The following is a 20008-nucleotide window of genomic DNA, read 5'->3' as shown; positions in this document are numbered from 1 at the left end:
AAAAAAATATAAAAAAGAATTCTTTTTTTCTAAATAATCAAATCAAGACCAATCATAAAAGAAAAAAATAAATTTATTTTATATAACAAAAATTAAATATTCTTTCCTTAAAAAAAATAGATGACAGTTAATAATAGATATCAATCACACCCCAAATCTCTCTTTAATTATTTGTTTTCTTCAGACGCGTTTCTTTTTCATCTTTTTCAACAACTTTTATTTTTTTTTTCTACAAAAATATAATTTTTCAATCAAAATCTTTCGTAAAATTTGTTGTTTTAGACAAGGTTTTAGGCCACAGAATTTTGGGTGTTTTATGTGAAAATCAAGTTCTTGAATTTACAAATTTAAAAAACGTTCTATACTATATGAATTGTGAGAAGTAGCATTCAATCATGATACATCATAGAAGGAGATGGAATGACACAAGTATGTTGTCTTGTTTAACAATTTGATATTTTGCAATTAGTCTTTTTTTGAAATATATAATATTTGATTATTGATTAAGAAAAGATATTCAAGAAAACGTATTATTATTATTATTTTTATATTTATTTTTGATTATGTGATATTAACATGCTGAATTTTAGAGAAAATTAGATGGAAAGTCAGAATTAACAGTTCTTTCATTGTTAATAGTGAATAATTTTATATTATTTTCTTCTATCACTGTATATGTTTGTACTTATATTTTTTTTGGTTATTTTGTTATAGTGATTGTGACATGTTTGCACGTGCCTTTGCTATATTTGTTAGCCATGGTGTGTTTGAAAATTCAATTATCAACTTCAATCTTTTCAACGATCATCTTAAATATGGTGCACTATTTTGAGATTATGCTAAAAGAAAGCAAAATGATGGTATAATTAGTGAAAGTGAGGCAACTAAAAATGTTACTAGCAAGCAGACTTGATGGTCCAAAGATTTCAAGCGAAGTTGTTTCGGATATTTAGAAACTATATGTTGATTATGTATAAAAATGAATGTTTTTTTTTATTTTTTGTTACTCAAACTTATTTTGTCCTATCAATAATATTGTTACTCTTTTATAGTCTTATTTTGATGTTAAATTTGATATACTTTTTTCTAATATTAGTTTCGTACTGAAGTTGATATCAAGTGTTGGAATTGTTGAATTATTATGTATATGATATGCTATATAAATAGTATAGCATAGTATTTGTTGACATCAAGTATTGTTTTAGTATCAAAGCCGATATCAAGTGAATGGAATTGTTCAATTGTTAGATCTATGCTATGCTATATAAATTGTATAGCATTAGTTTCTTGATATCAAGTATTATTTTGACATTAAAGTTAATATAAGATGACTGAAATTGTTAAATTACTGAATTTATGCTATGATATATGAATTATATTGCACTGTATTTGTTGATATCAAGTATTATTTTGATATTAAAGTTGATATCAAGTGACTGAAATTATTGAATTGTATTATTTTGTATCCTTTATGTACTTCTATTTATCGTTTATATATGTGTACATACAAAAGTTATTACATGTAACGTATTAAATTCAAAAATTAAAAAACAGAAAAGTCACATTTTTGAATCTAATGATGCAATTGTTATTTGTAAAACATTATTAAAAAATAGAAAACATCATCCAAAAACTAAAAACATCATTCAAAAATATAACAAAAGTTTTAACAATAAATCAAAATTAAGAAGAACAATTATTTCTTAAACTCGAGGTACATTTTTATGACATGTTTTCCTATTGTGCCCCTCTCAATAGATCTAGATCAGTTGAGTATAGATATTGTCACTCCACATATTGTTCGTTATATCTTTTATTTTCAACACAAATAATGATTGTTCATTATGTTCTATCTTATCCATTAACATATCCTTTATTGTTATGCTCAATGGATATTTAACAAAAAAATCAACAACTATCTTGTTTTGATGTTGATACCCCATGACTCATGTATCATTGTGTATGATTATTGGTGGACATTTATAACTAATCGCTTTAATCTCATTATGATGTTATTCTTGATTGATTTGTGAATAAAACAGTTATCATTAAGTGTTTTTTTTATGTGTATGTTTTGTAAGTTTTAAAGTACTAGTTTAGGTGTACGCGTCTTGCCCGTGTACCTCACTTTAATGAATTCAAGCATTACACTAAATAGGATATTTAGTTAAATAATATAGATTGTATAATCAAGACAATTCATCTTGATAATGTAGATTTGGCATAAAATATCTTTGATAAATAGATGAACCATTGTTAATGAGAACAAAAACTTCATGTGTTGGTTTGAAATATTATATACAAAGGTACTTGTATGCATCAAACCAATAAATTATGATTAATTTTCCCTCAAAGTTGGCTCTGAGTTAGGAGCCGCACATTGTCCATCTAATAATTTTGATGTACGGTATACGATTAATGAATATACCATGATGAACAAAGATGAATTCCTCAAAGAAGATGGAGGATGTACGTTAGTTTTTCTAAGATAAGGGGGAGATTATAAGCAGCTATGAAATATGTTAAGAATTATCACCAGATCCTCATCAAAAGATAATTCATGTCAAATGTCAGAAACATATCATATTTAAGATGCAAGTGCTCCTATTTTGTGTCCCTTAAGGACAAAGTCTATACATGCGTGAAGCGTGGTAGACCAGTCAGTTCCAAATGAAATAATCCTTGAAAAGGATAAGGATCAAATAATCAGAATAAGAAGGCAATGTGCTCTTGAAGAGCCTACGACATAACACTTCATGAAACCTTATAAGAGGTTCAGGTACCTGAAAATAATGAAGTGTTGAGATCTCAAAATGTTATGTCGCATGTTGAACCAATTCAAAATGATATATCACTAGTGACATCTTTGATATAATATTAGTGCAACATTGTAAAAGATTATGAGGATTTGAATTCTACATTTATTTAAGCATGCCGACGTAGAAATATTTATCAAGTGACATAAGGATTCAAAACGTTTGAAGCATATAAAAATTTCTGAAAAACTTATCTATAGTCCTTATATTGCATAAATTTATAACTTGAAAATTATTGAAACTCTTGGAGAGTTTACAAAGCAATAAATTATTTGCTGACGTAATAAATATACCAAATTGAATTGGTTATGAAGTACCATATCTTAGTATAATTGATGTACTAATATATCTTGCAAATACTACAAGACTTGATATAGCCTTTTTTGGTTATTTTATTAGCATGGTAAAATTTTTCTCCTATTAAGAGACATCGAAATGAGATCTAACACATGATCTTATTTTATTCTAAAGATTGCAATCTTGATCTTGTTAATTATGCTGATGCTGGGTATTTATTTAACCTGCATAAATCTCGATCTTAAACATGCAATGTGTTCACATGTGGGGATACTACCATATCTTGGAGATATATAAAGTAACTATCTAGTCACTTCATCGAATAATGCTGAGATAATAGTTATTCATGAAGCAAGCTGAGAATGTGTATGGTTGAGGTCCATGATACATCTCATTCGAGAAAAATGTTGTTTGAAATATGACAATGTACCTACAATTTTATAAGAAAATAATGCAGCATGCATAACACATCTCAAGGGAGGATTCATAAAATGAGATAGAACAAAGGATACTTCATCAAAATTTTTCTATACACATGAGCTAGAAAAGAATGGTGATATTAACGTGCAACAGATTCGTTTGAGTGATAATATGACTGATTTATTCACCAAGTCTCTTTCAACTGCAACTTTCAAGAAGATGATGCACAAGATCAGGATGCAAAGGCTCAAGGATGTTTTCATTAGAGGCAGTTAATACGCGTTGTACTCTTTTTTCCTTATGAGATTTTGTCCCACTGGATTTTCCTTGTAAGATTTTTAATGAGGCATCCTATATGTGTATTATTATAAATGTGTACTCTTTTTCCTTGACTAGACTTTTTCTCCACTGGGTTTTTCTAGTAAGGTTTTAACGAGACTCATTATCTATCAATTAGACATTCAAGAGGGAGTGTTATAAATGTATTTACATTATAGTGAATATCTATAAAACACATAGATACGATCTATCAAGATCTATTTGATATCTATTAGGATATAAAGTATCTATCGTTCAGAGAGAAACTAAGAGTAATTTCCCTATAAGTAGAAAAGTTTCCTTTATTGTAAAAGACACCCAAGAGAATCGAAGAGAAATAAGAATTACTCTCTTCTCTCTCTACTATTCTTCTTCTCTACTTTATATTTCATAACATAAAGATAATTATTAAAACCAACAATTATACTCACCATTATTATCAAAAGAGTTAATGAGGAGAGATAAATATTAAAAACTAAAAACTAGGAGATAATTTGACTAATAATTATGCAAAAATAATTTCTTTTTATTTAAATAATTATTTTTAAAAAGTTCCTATAACTTGCAATTATTTTTTTAATTGAATAATTTTTTTTGCCCTACAATTATTTTTTTTGACTATAACTTGCAATTATTTTTTTTGCAATTATTCTATAATTCAATATTTATAAAAATGTGTTGCTATAACTTGCAATAAGCAATCTAATAAGTATATACAAGACAATCTTCACAAAAATAAAGTTTTTCCTTATCACAATTTTTTTATATTCTAAGGCTTGAATCCAAGCCCTCTAGTTAAAGAAGGATGAAACCTAATTATTACCTAGGAAAAAGGGTAAAAGATGTCCTTAAATTTTAAAAATTGGCTAACTTTATTCCTCGTTAGTCTATTTCTGTATATTAAACCTCGCTGTTAATAAATTTGTCATCTATACCCCTATATGGAAGGGAAAGAAGACCGGAGCCTAAACAGTTATTTTCTAAAGCCAAAATATCGAAGAAGTTACTTTTTTTTTTTTTTCAAATTAACCAAATCGGACAAAACGTTCAGCTTTGAGCGATTTATCCCTTTGTAATATTAGGTCAAATACTTTACAAAGTGTTGTTGGTCAAGTGATTTATAAAGTGTTGTAGGCCAAGAAACTTGTTAAGTGTTGCCCTTGCAGTGACTTGTAACTCTTTTAATTTATTATTTTTCAAAACTAACTAGCTTTTTGAAGTAATACTTACTGGGACGGGACGTGGTAATGCTTACATTACTTAACTATGATTAACTAGTAATAAAATTAAAGTGAAATTATTTGAATTACTTTCTCCGTCTTATTTTATGTAACACATTTTTCTGACAATATTATTGACGATTCGCAGAAGTTGCACTGCAACACAAAGTTAAATCGAACCTATTATGGTTGTGCAGTGGTACAATATTTTTGGATAATTTTAATGCCAAAAATTTCAACAGTACGGCGAAATAAATACACAAAACGACCAGTTCAAATACAAGTCTCATCATTCATTTTAACCCCATAGGCTTAAAAAACGTTGGATATTGTCCATTGATAACCACTACACCTTTGGGATCACCTATATCTATTTTGTTCCTTAATAAGCGTTCCAGTCAATTTAAAGATAATGAACATATTTACACCACTACATGTCGTCGACTATATCTTACATAACCGGTTTCATATATAACATTATCATCCCCAATATGTATAAATTTACTTTTACTTTAGTCTCATTCATTTTGATTAATATGAATACAATTAAAAAAATAAGAAACAACTACCATAAAATGAAAAGACGGTGAAGCTTAAATAGAGCTACAAAAGCAACGTGGTTATTTTAGAAAAAAAATAAAAGAACTAAAGGACAACACTTTACAAGTTTCTTGGCCTACAACACTTTGTAAATCACTTGACCTACAATACTTTGTAAATCGCTTGGCCTACAACACTTTATAATTTACAAGAGTGAGCCATTTCTGACAGTACAAAGGGATAAATTGCTCAAAGCTGCGCGTTTTGTCAGATTTGATTAGTTTAAAAAAGGAGTGGTCTATTCGATACACTGGCTTGCAAAAATGATCGTTTAAACTCCGGACTCACGGAAAAACCCAAATTAGCTGAAAATACTCGATTTTGAAATAAAAACCATCATATCTATCTAACCGCCTCGATCCATCTAATTAGAAAACTCAAACAAATAGACTCCTTCCCACTCTAGCCAGCACAAAAGTTTGGGTATATTTGTAACGACAAAAAAAATTGATGAAATATGTAAAATTTATGATTTTATGTGATTTGATTGTTTTACCTCTCTCCGTGGTTGCATTATGGTATTTCTATGGTGTGAGAGTGATTGTCATGATTTTTGATGCATTTTGATATCATTTATGCGATATTGTGATTTTTGATGGCTTCAAGAGCCTTATTTTGGACTTATATAGATATATTTTGATCCGTGCAACGTATGACCGAACGGACTGTGCCAGTAGCTATGGAATATCAATTTTATGCTAGGTATATCTTTGGTTTGGATCTCGGTGCACTCGAGCTCATTTCGACCTATTGATCGAAAACTTGAAAAATTGAAAATATGGGTGCGGGACCCGTATTTTATCGAAATGACCTCGGATGAAAAATATAACTTTACCAGCAGATTCAAAATATTGATTTTAGGGTGTTAGCATGTTTAGTGCGATTTTACGGCTTTTAAATCTCATTTCATCCCTCGATTTTAAAAATTGTGATTTCGAATTTTGGGGATCAACTTTGTAAAAATGATATTTTAAAAAAAAATCCAATATCACCATCGCATCCGGAATGTCGAATTTAGTATGTTTGCATAGTTCATTTACATGTATCGGACTCTGAACGAATCCGAACACCCCATCGAAGTGCGGATTAGACTAAAAAATAGTTTTTTTTTTGCAAAAGTTGTGAAGAAAAATCTGCACTATTTATACCATTTTGTTTAGCTTATTTTGCTCATTTTTCATCTTGTCTCTTGAGAGTTAAACCCTAAAATAGTGTGAGAGCTTAAAAATGAAGCTTGTGGGATCTTGAGATGCTAGATTAACATATATATCTTGATTTTATTACGGATTTAAAGTAAGAAATCACGTTTTTTTTTAGTAATTTCTTGATAAATTTTTCAAAACTCCAAAAATATTAGGGCTTGATTTTGAACCCCAATTTTACTCCTTTTCACTTGATAATGTTTTTATCTTATAATTACTAATTTTTCATCAATTTAACCTTCAAAATAACCCCGATTCTTGATTTTAACTCGGATGTCAATAATTTTACATGGTAAATCTCAAAAATGGTTTTTCTTCAATTTAAATCTCATTTTTTAGTCAATTTGACTTGGGTTTTCAGCTGTAGATTCCTAAAAATACGGAAAACATGTTTTTAAAGTAAAGTTTTAATTTTTCCTTCTTTTTCAGAAACTCGTTCTGGGGTCCGTTTTGACTCCAAATAACAAATAATCAATATGGATGTCGTTGGTTTTGTTTTGACGTGTAGATTTTATATTTGATGTTTTTAGTGGAGTTTGAAATAGTTCGTGAAAAATAAGATTGTGGGTTCAAAGTATAGCAGACCGATTTCGACATTCAATGTAGGTTATGATTTAACTCTTTCAGACTTGTCTAGGTAGTAAATGATGATACAAAATGCATGTTAAGGGTGAAAGCTAATTATGAAAAATGGCTATCTATGTTTTGTGCCTGTGTGGGGGAATATATGTGATGTAATTATTGAAATTGAGATATGATGTGATATGTGTGATCGTGTGTGGTCCTATGTGGTGTTGATAGCCTTGAATACATATGAATAATTGCATTGTATTGTTGAAATACCTAATGTGGTTTCATTGGTCTATTGTGATATATTCATACTTATTAGTATATGAGACATGTGGAAATTAATGAATGAAATAGAAGTAATGAGTAGATATTGGCTCACGCGGTTGTAGAATTACAACATTGTGGCTGGTTGTGGAAATACATCACATAGATTAGGTGTGAAAATATATCAGTAGATTGGTTGTGGAAATACTCATTTTGAATGGTTGGGAACATTGCATCGTCACTCTCATGTCTTCATACACATCATTTCACTTATTTATTTAACTGCTTTATATATACTTGTTGTCTTGTATATGTACTTGATTTATGTGTTATGTTATGTATGTGCTTTGAAAATATTAGAAATACTGGAATACGGGATATTAGTATCGGATATTGGATTTTATGGACCATATTCGAAGGATGATGCTGGAGAAAAGTTGTGGATATTGGTGATCTAGAGGCTGTGTGTCAAACTTGAGACTGTGTGCCAAACTTGAGGTTGTGTGCCAAACTTACGGCTGTGTGCCAAACTCGAGGTTGTGTGGAAATACCATGCACCATCATCATCATCATCATATACATTGTACCCACTTTATTGTGTTTATGTTATATTTGAATTGCCATATTGACTTGTCATCTATCTATTTGTTCTATATCTTGACTTGTTAACGTCTAATTATTTTATCTTTCTTTAATTATACTTTATGATCTTGATTATACATGTCCCTCTTTTCTTCTACCTGTATGTGATATTGTGTATATTTGTATCCCTATGTTGTGTGTTGTTGTATTGTATATGGATATTATAAAATTGTAGGTGCAAGCGGTGTGAGCTACCATTATGAGATATTTTCTGATTGCAGGTGATGTGCCCTTAGTGTATATTTTGTATGCTTTATTTACTACTTTGCTTGGTCGGCCTATGATACCTACTGAGTACAAGTGGATCGTACTCATGCCTATTGTGCCATTTCGGTGAGGTCCTAGACCGAGTGTGCCTCTGCTTTCTTGACTCGAGCCATTGTTAGAGCTTCCAAGGTAGCAATTGAACATTTATGCATCTGGAGTTCACCTCAATCTTTCTATAGTAGTTATGTCTTTATTAGTATTCGAATACAAATATTATTCCTTTGTGATTATTTTTCTGATATATTGACTCCTGAATTGTATTAGTAGTTCTTACACTATTGACAGCTGGTTTTGGGCATGATTAGTATTTTGGATAAGTTCTTTCCGCATTACTATGATTACTTATATGGTTTGGCTTCGTTATAGAAGCCTTACCTTGGGATATTTCTTTCTTTTTTCTCTTTTTATATCGGTTTGAGTGATAGGCTTACTTATCAAGGTACACATCAACTAATGCTATCGTGACCTTCATTTTTGGATCATGACAAATTAGTATCAGAGCAGCTAAGTTTCATTGGTCTCAACGGTGTAAGAACAAGATGTCTAATAGAGTTTTGCAGATCGGTACATAGACGTTCATATCTATCTTTGAGTGGCTATAGGACGTCTTTAGTAAACTTTTCATATTTTATTCTTTATCGTGCGAAGTTCTTTCATACCTTGTGTTCTGAGTTGTGTTTCACTCTTTTTGCGTAGATGGTGTGGCTTATATTACTATCAATTGAGAGATACTGTGCGAGATTAATAAAGATTATTTGTCGATTATAGGCCTGTTGATGCTCCTGAGTTGTCATGGGATCAATTTTCTGATGTCTTTCTGGAGAGATTCGTGCCTTACAGTTTGAGGGATTGAATGCAGAATGAGTTTGATCATTTGGGGCAAGGCTTCATGATAGTTGCTGAGTATGAGGCACGTTTCCATGCCCTATTCATATATTCCTATGATAACATTTCCACTAAGTTTATGAAGATTTAAAGTCTATGAAGGGATTGAATGTTTCTCTTTAGTTGGCTACATCTCGGATGGTTGTGTTTGGGGGTTTTGTCTAGAGTATAGTGGATCATGCTAAGATGACAGAGGGTATTCTTAGTGCATCTCAGGGAGGCACCAAGAATGTGTGACATTTTGGTGAGCTCAGGAGTTAGACCTCTCAAGGCGGAGATTTTAGAGGCTCTCATGGATACCATGGTAGAAAAGTAGCGGCTTTACAAAGTTTAGGTGGTGGATTTTGTAATTCAGCAGTTCATGATGGCCATTTGGGGTTAGTTGTACCTTCTTCTATTAAGACTGGTCATAGAGGTTGCTATGTGTGTGATGAGATTGGTCATGTGGCCAAGGACTGTCCCCGCTGAGTGGTTCGGGCTACTCATATTCCAGTTGTAAGGGGTATGGCACTACCAGGGGTGTGAGAGGCAGAGGTAGTTGAACTCAGGGGGTTGGTCATGGGGCCACTCAGACAGTTGGTGGTCATGATCACTGTTATGCTATACCAACCAGGCCTAAGGTCGATGCTTCATTTTTGTAGTTTTATTTGGGTTTTGATTCTATTAGTGAGCCTCTTTCCATGCCTATTCGTGTATCTACCCCGGTAGGTGATTCTTTAGTGGTGGATCGGGTGTACCCATCTTATGTTGTGACTTTTGCCAGGCATGAGACTTTGGTAGACTTGATTATGTTAAACATGGTCGATTTTGATATTTACTGGGTATGGATTGGTTGGCACCTTCTCATTCCATCCTAGATTGTTATGCCAAAATCGTGACTTTAGCTTCGCCGGGTGTGCCAAGGATAGCTTGAAAGGGTGCACTTCATTTGGGTCCTAAGAAGATTATATCTTATGTTCATGCTCGTAAATTGGTTGAGAGGGGATGCTTATCTTACTTGGCCCATATTCATAACACCAGTGTTGTTTTGCTTCTTTTCTTAAATTTTGTCTGTATTATCCGTGAGTTTATGGATGTGTTCCCTATGGACTTGCCTGGTATGCCTCCGAATTGAAATATCGATTTCGCTATTGATGCTGAGTCGGGCACCAAGCCCATTTCTATTCCTCCTTATAGGATAGCCCCAACAAAGTTAGAGGAATTGAAGGATCAGTTGTAGGAGTTGTTGGATAAAAGATTTATTCGATCTAGTATTTCGCCTTAGGATGCGCCTATCTTATTTGTGAAGAATAATGATGGGGCTATGTGGATGTGCATTGATTATCGATAGTTGAATAAGGTTACAATTAAGAATAAGTATCTTATTCCTTGCATTAATGATTTATTTGATTAGCTCAGGGTCCTGTGGTATTTTCAAAGATTGATTTGAGATTCGGTAAATACCAGTTGAGGATTAGAGCTTCGGATATTCCAAAGATAGCTTCGGACAATCTCGGTTGGATCAACCATAATATCTTCTTTCTTACATCGAGATTTATTTGATCAGCTTTAAGGTGTTGCATTATTTTTAAAGATTGATTTGCGGTTCGATTATCACCATTTGAGGATTAGAGCTTTGAATATTTCAAAAATAGCTTTTCAAACTCGATATGGTCATTATGAGTTCTTGGTTGTGTCTTTTAGGTTGACCAATTCTCCTATCTCGTTCATGGAGTTGATGAATCCGGTGTTTCGATCATATCTCGACTCCTTTGTTATGGTATTTATAGATAATATGTTGGTTTATTCCAAGAGTGAGGTTGAGCATGAGGAACATTTGTGGATTGTGCTTTAGAGATTGAGGGATGAGAAGTTTTATGCTAAGTTCTCTAAGAGCAAGTTTTTCTTGGAGTCTGTTTCTTTCTTGGGTCATGTGGTGACTAAGAAAGGTATTATGATTGATCCAACCAAGATTGTCGCGGTTTGTGATTGGGATAGACCTACTTCACCCACTGGAATTTGAAGTTTTGTTGGCTTGGCAGGTTATTATCGGTGGTTTGTTGAGGGTTTTTCATCCATTGCAGCTTCATTGACCAAGTTGACCTAGAAGGAGATTTCTTTTCAGTGGTCCAATGCTTGTGAGGCAAGCTTTCAAAAACACAAGGATTTGTTGACTTCAGCTCCTATCTTGAATTTTCCCAAGAAGGGCGTGGATTTTATTGTCTTTTGTGATGTTTCAGGTGTTAGGTTAGGTGTTGTGTTGATGCAGGAGGGCAAAGTGATTGCGTATGCATCCCCCCAATTGAAGCTCCATAAGAGACATTATCCTACGTAATTATCTTACGTATGATTTAGAGTTGTACGCAGTTGTGTTTGCCTAGAAGTTGTGGAGGCACTACTTATATGAAGTCTGTTGTGAGGTCTTCTCAAATTATCATAGCTTTCAGTACTTCTTCACCCCACAAGATCTTAATATGTGGCAGCATCGTTGACTTGAGTTTGCTTAAGGATTATGACTTGACTATTCTCTACCATCCGGGCAAGGATAATGTGGTTGTCAATATCTTGAGCCAAAAGTCGACTAGCATGGGTAGCTTGGCGCATCTTTTGATCCTGGAGAATCCTTTGACCTTAGAGGTTCAGTATTTAGCTAATCATATGGTTCGACTTGATATTTCGACACTTGGGCATGTTTTGGCCTTTGTGGAGGCTAGATCTTCTTTGATGGAGCAGATTCGCGTTCATCAGTTTGATGATGTTGGATTGAGGTTGATTCTAGATAAGGTATTGAGTGGGGAGGCTAAGGAAGCCTCACTTGATTCAGATGGAGTTTTAAGAATTGGGGGTCGAGTTTGTGTGCCGAGAATAGGTGATTAGATTAGGTTGATCTTGGAGGAGGTCCATTATTCTAGATATTCTATCCATCCAGGTGTGACTAAGATATATCGTTATTTTAGACAACACTACTGGTGGGGTGGTATGAGGTGAGACATAGCGTATTTTGTGGCTTATTGCCTATGTTGTCAGCAGGTGAAGACCGAGTATATGAGACCTGGTGGTTTGCTTTAGAGGTTACTCATTCTCGAGTGGAAGTGCGAATGAATCACCGTGGACTTTATGACTATTTTGCTTAGTACATCTCATGGTTCTGATAGTGCTTGGGTCATCGTGAATCGATTGACCAAGTTAGTTCATTTTATTCTGGTTCATGTCTCATTCAGTGTTGAGAGGTTGGCCCGTATCTGCATTCATAAGATTGTGTCCCTTCATGATGTGCAAGTGTCCATTATTTCAGATCGAGTTTTTGGGTTCATACCTCACTTTTGAAAGACTTTTCAGGATGAGTTGGGTACTCGAGTGGATCTTAGCATGATGTTTCACCCCCAGACTAATGGTCAGTCAGAGCATACTATCAGGTTTTAGAGGATACGCTCCGCGCTTGTGTGATGGATTTTGGTGGCTAGTGGGAGCATTATTTGGCTTTAGCAGAGTTTGTATATAATAATAGCTACCATTTCAGTATCGACATAGCTCATTTAAGGAATTGTATGGTAGACGTTGTCGCTCCCCAGTGGGTTGGTTTGATGTTTTAGAGGTGAGACCTCGGGGTACAGACTTTCTTCGTGAGTCTTTGGATATAGTCTGAGTCATTCAGGATGGACTTAGAGCGACTCTGAGTAGGGAGAAGTGCTATGTTGATCGTAGACTTCGTGCCTTGAGATTTGGTGTTAGTGATCGTATTTTTCTTTGAGTTTTACCCATGAAGGGTATGATGAGGTTTGGGAAGAGGGGAAAGCTTAGCCCCAAGTATATTGATCCAATTGAGATTCTTCGGACAGTTGGTGATATGTCTTATGAGTTGGCTTTTCCCCTGATCTATAGCTGTTCATCTAACTATTCATGTTTTTATGCTTCCCCGCTATATTCATGATAAGTCTCATGTCAGTCATTTGGAGTCAGTTCAGTTAGATGAGCGTTTTTCGTTTGTTAAGGAGTCATTCTCCATTTTGGCTAAGGATGTTAAACGGTTGTGCTCTAGAGTGATCCCTGTGGTTAAGGTCCATTGGTGACATCGACCTGTAGATGAGGCTACTTGGAAGGTTGACTCTGATATGCGTAGTTCTTATCATCAGCTCTTCATACATTTAGGTATTTCTTTGCCTTAGTTCAAGGACGAACTAGATTTTTAGTGGTGGATGATGCAACGACCTAAAAATTTGATGAAATATGTAAAATTTGTGATTTTGTGAGATTTAACTATTTTACCCCCCCTCCCCTAGTTGCATTATGGTATTTCTAGGGTGTGGGAGTGATTGGTAAGATTTTCGATGCATTTTGGTATCATTTATGCAATATTGTGATTTTTGATGGCTTCGAGAGCCTTATTTTGGACTTATGTGGATATCTTTTGATCCATTTGACGGATGGCCGAACGGAATGCGCCAGAAGCTTCAAAATATCGATTTTAGGCTAGTTGGACCATTGGTTCAGATCCCGGTGCAACCGAGCTCATTTCGACCTATTGGTCGGAAAGTTAAAAAATTGAAAATATGGGTGTGGGACCCACATTTTGTCAAAACGACCTCGGATGGAAAATCTGACTTTGTCGGCAGATCCGAAATGTTGATTTTAGGGTGTTAGCATATTTGGTGTGCTTTTACGACTTTTAAATTTTATTTCAATCCTCGATTTGGAAAATTATGATTTCGAGTTTCGGGATCAACTTTGTGAAAATGATATATATATTTTTTAAAACATGATATCACCATCGCGTTCGAAATATCGTATTTAGTATGTTTGCATAGTTCGTTTACATGTATCGAACTCCGAACGAATTTCGAACATCCCGTCAAAGTGCGGATTAGACTAAAAAAAATAGTTTTTTTGCAAAAGATTTATATCAATTTTTGGACTTATTTTGTTCATTTTTCATCTTATCTCTTGAGAGTTAAACCTTAAAATAGTGTGAGAGCTTAAAAGTGAAGCTTGTGGGAGTTTGAGATGCTAGATTAACATATATTTCTTGATTTTATTATGGATTTAAGGTAAGAATTCACATTTTTTTAGTAATTTCTTGATAAATTTCTCAAAACCCCAAAAATCATAGGGCTTGCTTTTAAACTCCAATTTTACTCCTTTTCACTTGAATAATGTTTTTATCTTATAATTACTAGTTTTTCATCAATTTAACCTTCAAAATAACCCAATTTTTTATTTTAACCCAGATTTCAAAAATTTTACTCGGTAAAGCTCAAAAATATTTTTCTTCAATTTGAACCTCGTTTTTTACTCGATTTGACTTGGCTTTTCAGCTGTAGATTCCTAAAAATATGAGAAACATATTTTTGAAGTAAAGTTTGATTTTTCCATTCTTTTTCGAAAACCTGTTTCGGAGGTCCGTTTTGATCCCGAATCAAAGGTAGTCAATAGGAGTGTCGTTGGTTTTGTTTTGATGCGTAGATTTCATATTTGATATTTTTAGTGAAGTTTGGGATCTTTCATGAAAAGTAAGATCGTGGGTTCAAAGTGTAGCGGACCAGTTTCGATATTCGAGATATGTTATGGCTTAACTCTTTCAGACTGGGATGAGTAGTAAATGATGATACAAAATGCATGTTAAGGGTGGGAACTAATTATGAAAAATGGATATCTATGTTTTGTGCCCGTGTGGAGCCTTATATGTGATGTAATTATTGAAATTGAGATATGATGTGATATGTGCGACCGCGTGGGGTCCTATGTGGTGTTGATAGCCTTGAATACCTGTGAATAATTGCATTGTGTTATTGAAATGCCTAATGTGATTTCATTGATGTATTGTGATATATCCATACTCATTGGTATATGAGACATGTGAAAATTCATGAATGAAATGAAAGTAATGAGTGGATATTGGCTCATGTGGTTGTGGAATTATAACATTGTAGCAGGTTTTGGAAATACATCACGTGGATTGGGTGTGAAAATACATCACATGAATTTGTTGTGGAAATACTCATTTTGAATAGTTGTGAACATTGCATCGTCATTCTCATGTCATCATTTGCATAATTTCACTAGTTCGTCTTACTGCTTTATATATACTTGTTGTCTTATATGTATACTTGATTTATGTCTTATGTTATGTATGTGCTTTGAAAATCCTGGAAATACTGGAATACAGGATATTGGTATCGAATATTGGATTTTATGGACCATATCCGAAGGATGATGCTGGAGAAGAGTTGCGGATATTAGTGATCTTGAGGCTGTGTGCCAAACTTGAGGCTGTGTGCCAAACTTAAGGTTGTGTGCCAAACTTGAGGCTGTGTGCCAATACTATGCATTATCATTATCATCATCATATACATTACACCTGTTTTATTGTGTTTATGGTGTGTTTGAATTGCCATATTGACTTGTCATCTACCTATTTGTTCTATATCTTGACTCGTTGACGTCTAATTGTTCTATTTTCTTTTAATTGTACTTGATGAGCTTGATTATACATGTCCCTCTTTTGTTTTACCTGTTTGTGATATTGTGTATATTTGTATCCCCATATTGTGTGTTGTTGTATTATATATGGATATTATAGAACTTTAGTGCAAGCGGTGTCGGCTACCATTGTGAGATATTTTCTGATTGCAGGTGACGTGCCCTTAGTGTATATTTTGTATGCTTCATTTACTACTTTGCTTGGTCGGCCTATGATACCTACTGAGTACAAGTGGACCTTACTTATGCCTACTGCGTCCTTTCGGTGTAGGTCCTAGAACAAGTGCGCCTCAACTTGCTTGACTCGGGCGATTGTTGGAGTTTCCAAGGTAGCAGTTGGACATTCATGCGTCCGGAGTTCACCTCCATCTTTCTATAGTAGTTATGTCTTTATTAGTATTTGGATACAAATATTATTCCTTTGTGGTTATTTTTCTAATGTATTTGATTCCTGGATTGTATTAGTAGTTCTTACACTATTGACACCTGATTTTTGGCATGATTGGTATTTTGGATAAGTTCTTTCCGCATTGTTATGATTACTTATATGGTTCGACTTCGTTTTAGAAGCCTTACCTTGGGATTTTTCTGTCTTTTTTTCTCTTTTTGTATCGATTTGGGTGATAGGCTTACTTGTCAAGGTACGCTGCGACAAGTGCCATCATGACTTTCATTTTTGGGTCGTGACAATATTGTTGTTGATGTTGTTGTTATGTCCCATTTAAGATTGGTAATTTTATGACCCGATTTTATTGAGCCGTCGTTGACTACAACATATTCATTGTAATTCTACATGTATACATAAAATTGAAACAAATAATCAATTATACTATAATTTTTAAAAGTATAAATATTTTAGATTAGTTATTTTTAATAATTTCGACAACTAAATTGACTGGGGGAGTACTATCGATTATTTTCAATAATTGAATTTCAAATTAAAGTTCACTAATTTGATCAGTAACAAAAATGTCGGTTATTCAATTATGTTAAAGAATAATGTGATCAAACTCATTAATCACATAGCTACCCCAACTAAACTCACAAACGTAATTATGAAAGATTTTTCACTATATGTTAAAATTTGCTAGTTCGGGGTGGTCATTAATTTCTACATCCACCATTGTCTTCGCCATAAGTGCCCATATCAATCAATAAATAAATCTGTTATTTTCTTTCCTTAAAAAGAAAGCTTGCTTTTGTTTTTAATATTCTTTGAATGGAAAAATAAAAGAAATATTCGAGCAACAGTTGCTAAAACTACATGAAATTAAATAATTATTTCAATTCCCATCACTATTCTTTAATTTGGGTAACAAATATGGACTACAATTCATAATTTCTGTAATGACAAGGTTTCTGGCCCTATTGATAGTCATGAAGCACAAGTACAAATGTTCTTCTAATTCATCCAATTGCTCCACAAAGTTTGCATAATTCTTTTTCAACTGGCGCGCCACTTCTCCACTGGCTTGTAGCTGAAGCTGAACCGGGTCTCCGCCTCTCACCAGCCAGAATCGAATTATGGCTTGCAAGTCTTCTAACTCATCATTTAGCCGACCCACTAGCCGGCTTATAGTGTCCAAGTCTCTAATCAGGATGTATGTACCTTTAGCGGCTATGTCCAGTTGAGCCGACGAACGAGCTAGCTTTTTAGTCGACATTAGCTGGAACGAGCCTATCATTAGTGTTGGCGCCGCAACTATTAGGGCTAGTGCATGAGTCGCTACAATCACGGTTAGCGAGATTGTCAAAGCCATGACAAATACGACTGAGCTTCGTTGGAATTTTTTTATTAATTGAAGTTTTGCGTTGGTTTTGTTGCGCCTAAGCTCAATGCTTTTTAGTAATTTGGAGCAGCTAGCTTGAACGGTCTTAAATCGAAGCGGAGAAGATGTAGATGAAACTAATGGGTTAAGGGAGTTGCAGAATTTAGTTAATCGAGTCATGATCTTGGGCATGTGGCTTTTAGGTGAATATGGTGTTTTTTGGAGGGAGTCTAGGGCGGACTTAAGTGACTTATATCTAGAGCGTGTACGTTGCACATCTTTTAACAATAGACTACAAAGTAGAGAAGCTTCTGCAGTTTGCGAGAAATATTCAGATAGAATAGAGTGAGTTTCTCGATGAGTATGGATCAAACCCAGAATCCGAGTGACTGTGGGTTGATCCGGATCCAAAAGATGCTCCACGAAAAGGCGGTAAGAGGGAAGCCGAGCCGCTGAAGTGGAGCCAACAATTTTGGTTGGGGAAGAAATATTTTCGGCTAAAGCAAGGACACGTGTCCAGAAATCAGTATATGATTCGGTTCTAAAGGCATGTGCATATTCCTCTCGGAGGTCCATTTCCATGTGGGCTGGTTTACTTCTTTGGGCCTCTGCATGCAAACAAAAAGCATTTGAGTTAGTGCTTAGAACACTACCCAACATCCCAACAAAGCCCCAAAAACATAAATGTTCTTTATCTTAAAGTTTTGAACACTATTCAACATCCCAACAAAGCCCACAATAAAAAGTAATCTTATACTTTAGATAAGTTTTTTTTGATAAGGCATAATACATGAATGTAGCATCTAATTTGCTTAGCTGGCATCTATCCCTTCAACTTTGGGATATTTGAAATTATGTAAAGCTGCAGATAGACACATACGTTCCATGTGACAATTCATGTAAAATACACTCAAATTGAGTAATATGCCACGTAGGATATATGTGTACGCTTGTTCAATTTTATATAAGTTTAGGTGCCTAGTTATGCACACCCAAAATTGAAGGACATAGATATCAGCTAAAGCTAAGTTAAAGAATACGTTTATGTATTATGCCTTTAAATAATACCACGGTATAATCAATAGGTACACTTAAGTGAATGAATGCATTTCTATCCATCTGGGCCTTGTCCCTAGATTTGGATTCATCCTTGCAGGGACCAACTGAGCTCAGTCTTACGGAGAACTGAAATGTAGCCCATCAAATATTAGCCTCCAAGTATATTAAAAGTTATTACACTCTAGTGACTTTAATTAGTACAATTTGGTAAACATACAAAGCTTCTCTTATTTCATAAAACTCTGTATCCAATCAAACATGCCACGTAAATTAGAACTAAAGGGGTAATATTTGGCCAGATTTTTACATGAAAAAAGCTTTAGATAAAAATACCCCAACCAAAAGATGGAACAACTCCAAACGTAGTGGAGTCAAAGGAATGATTGATGGGCTGAAAAATTTGCTAGAGTTTAAAATCTAGTGAACAAATCATGAGGTTCAAAAATTTGTAGGGTTCAATCTTTTATAACTTCAAATTCAAAAATTACGGGGTTCAAATCTTTATAAGTTTTGTATGTGTTTTAACTAGGGTTGCTTTTGTTCAATCTTAATTCCATTCTGTTTTCTACATATATTTTCCTTGCACAAAATTAAGAGGAGAATAGAGAAAAAGCTCAATAAGATAGCATCATTATACTAATAAGATATAAAAAACAAGCTAAAATAGTACTCCAATTGTGACATCTTAAACCCCTATTCCGAGGGGAATCAAATCCATACAATACTACAGCAAACAATCTAAGAATGAAATACCTAATGAGTTAAGAACACAAAAGAATCTCCAACAACCAAGTCCATTTCCATATTAGTGATTGTACCTACACAATAGATCGGTCGGTTCGGTTCGGTTTATCAGTTTTCGATTTTTAAATATGTAAAACCAATAACCAACCAATAAGATATTTTTTTCGGTTTTCGATTTATCGGTTTTTGATCCTTAGTGGTTCGATTTTCGATTTAACCAATAAGAAAATACTCATAAAATAGAAATAGTAACAACTAGCATAAAAAAAATAGAATTTTAGTTGCCGCCAAATTCCTATGCAATGCGTTTTCGTTAATAAGAATCTTCAAACTTGAACTGAATGTTAGTTCGAAAAAAAACTAAATCCTAACTGTTGTAAGCTACTGGACGCTTCAAGCTTTCCAATACGGCAATACACGTGCTTTGTATTGTGCCTTTATTGTCCTGAATAGGTTAATACTTTATGAATCACTGAATT

General features: G+C 33.8%; 1 protein-coding gene across 1 annotated transcript in view; it reads right to left on the bottom strand.

The window, feature by feature from the left end:
- Positions 1 to 17224: 17224 nt before the first annotated feature.
- LOC107865077 (UPF0496 protein At3g49070-like) overlaps positions 17225 to 20008 on the bottom strand; it is a 3900-nt gene continuing 1116 nt past the window's right edge. The window contains exon 2 of the mRNA XM_016711432.2: positions 17225 to 18334. Coding sequence (XP_016566918.2) covers positions 17241 to 18334 — 1094 coding nt within the window. The 3' untranslated portion in view covers positions 17225 to 17240. The remainder of the gene's footprint in view (positions 18335 to 20008) is intronic.

Source organism: Capsicum annuum, chromosome 3 (genome assembly GCF_002878395.1).
Source record: "Capsicum annuum cultivar UCD-10X-F1 chromosome 3, UCD10Xv1.1, whole genome shotgun sequence".
NCBI classification, from domain to species: domain Eukaryota; kingdom Viridiplantae; phylum Streptophyta; class Magnoliopsida; order Solanales; family Solanaceae; genus Capsicum; species Capsicum annuum.
The sequence above is the reverse complement of the archived record's forward strand: the minus strand, read 5'-3'. Positions and strand labels throughout refer to the sequence as shown.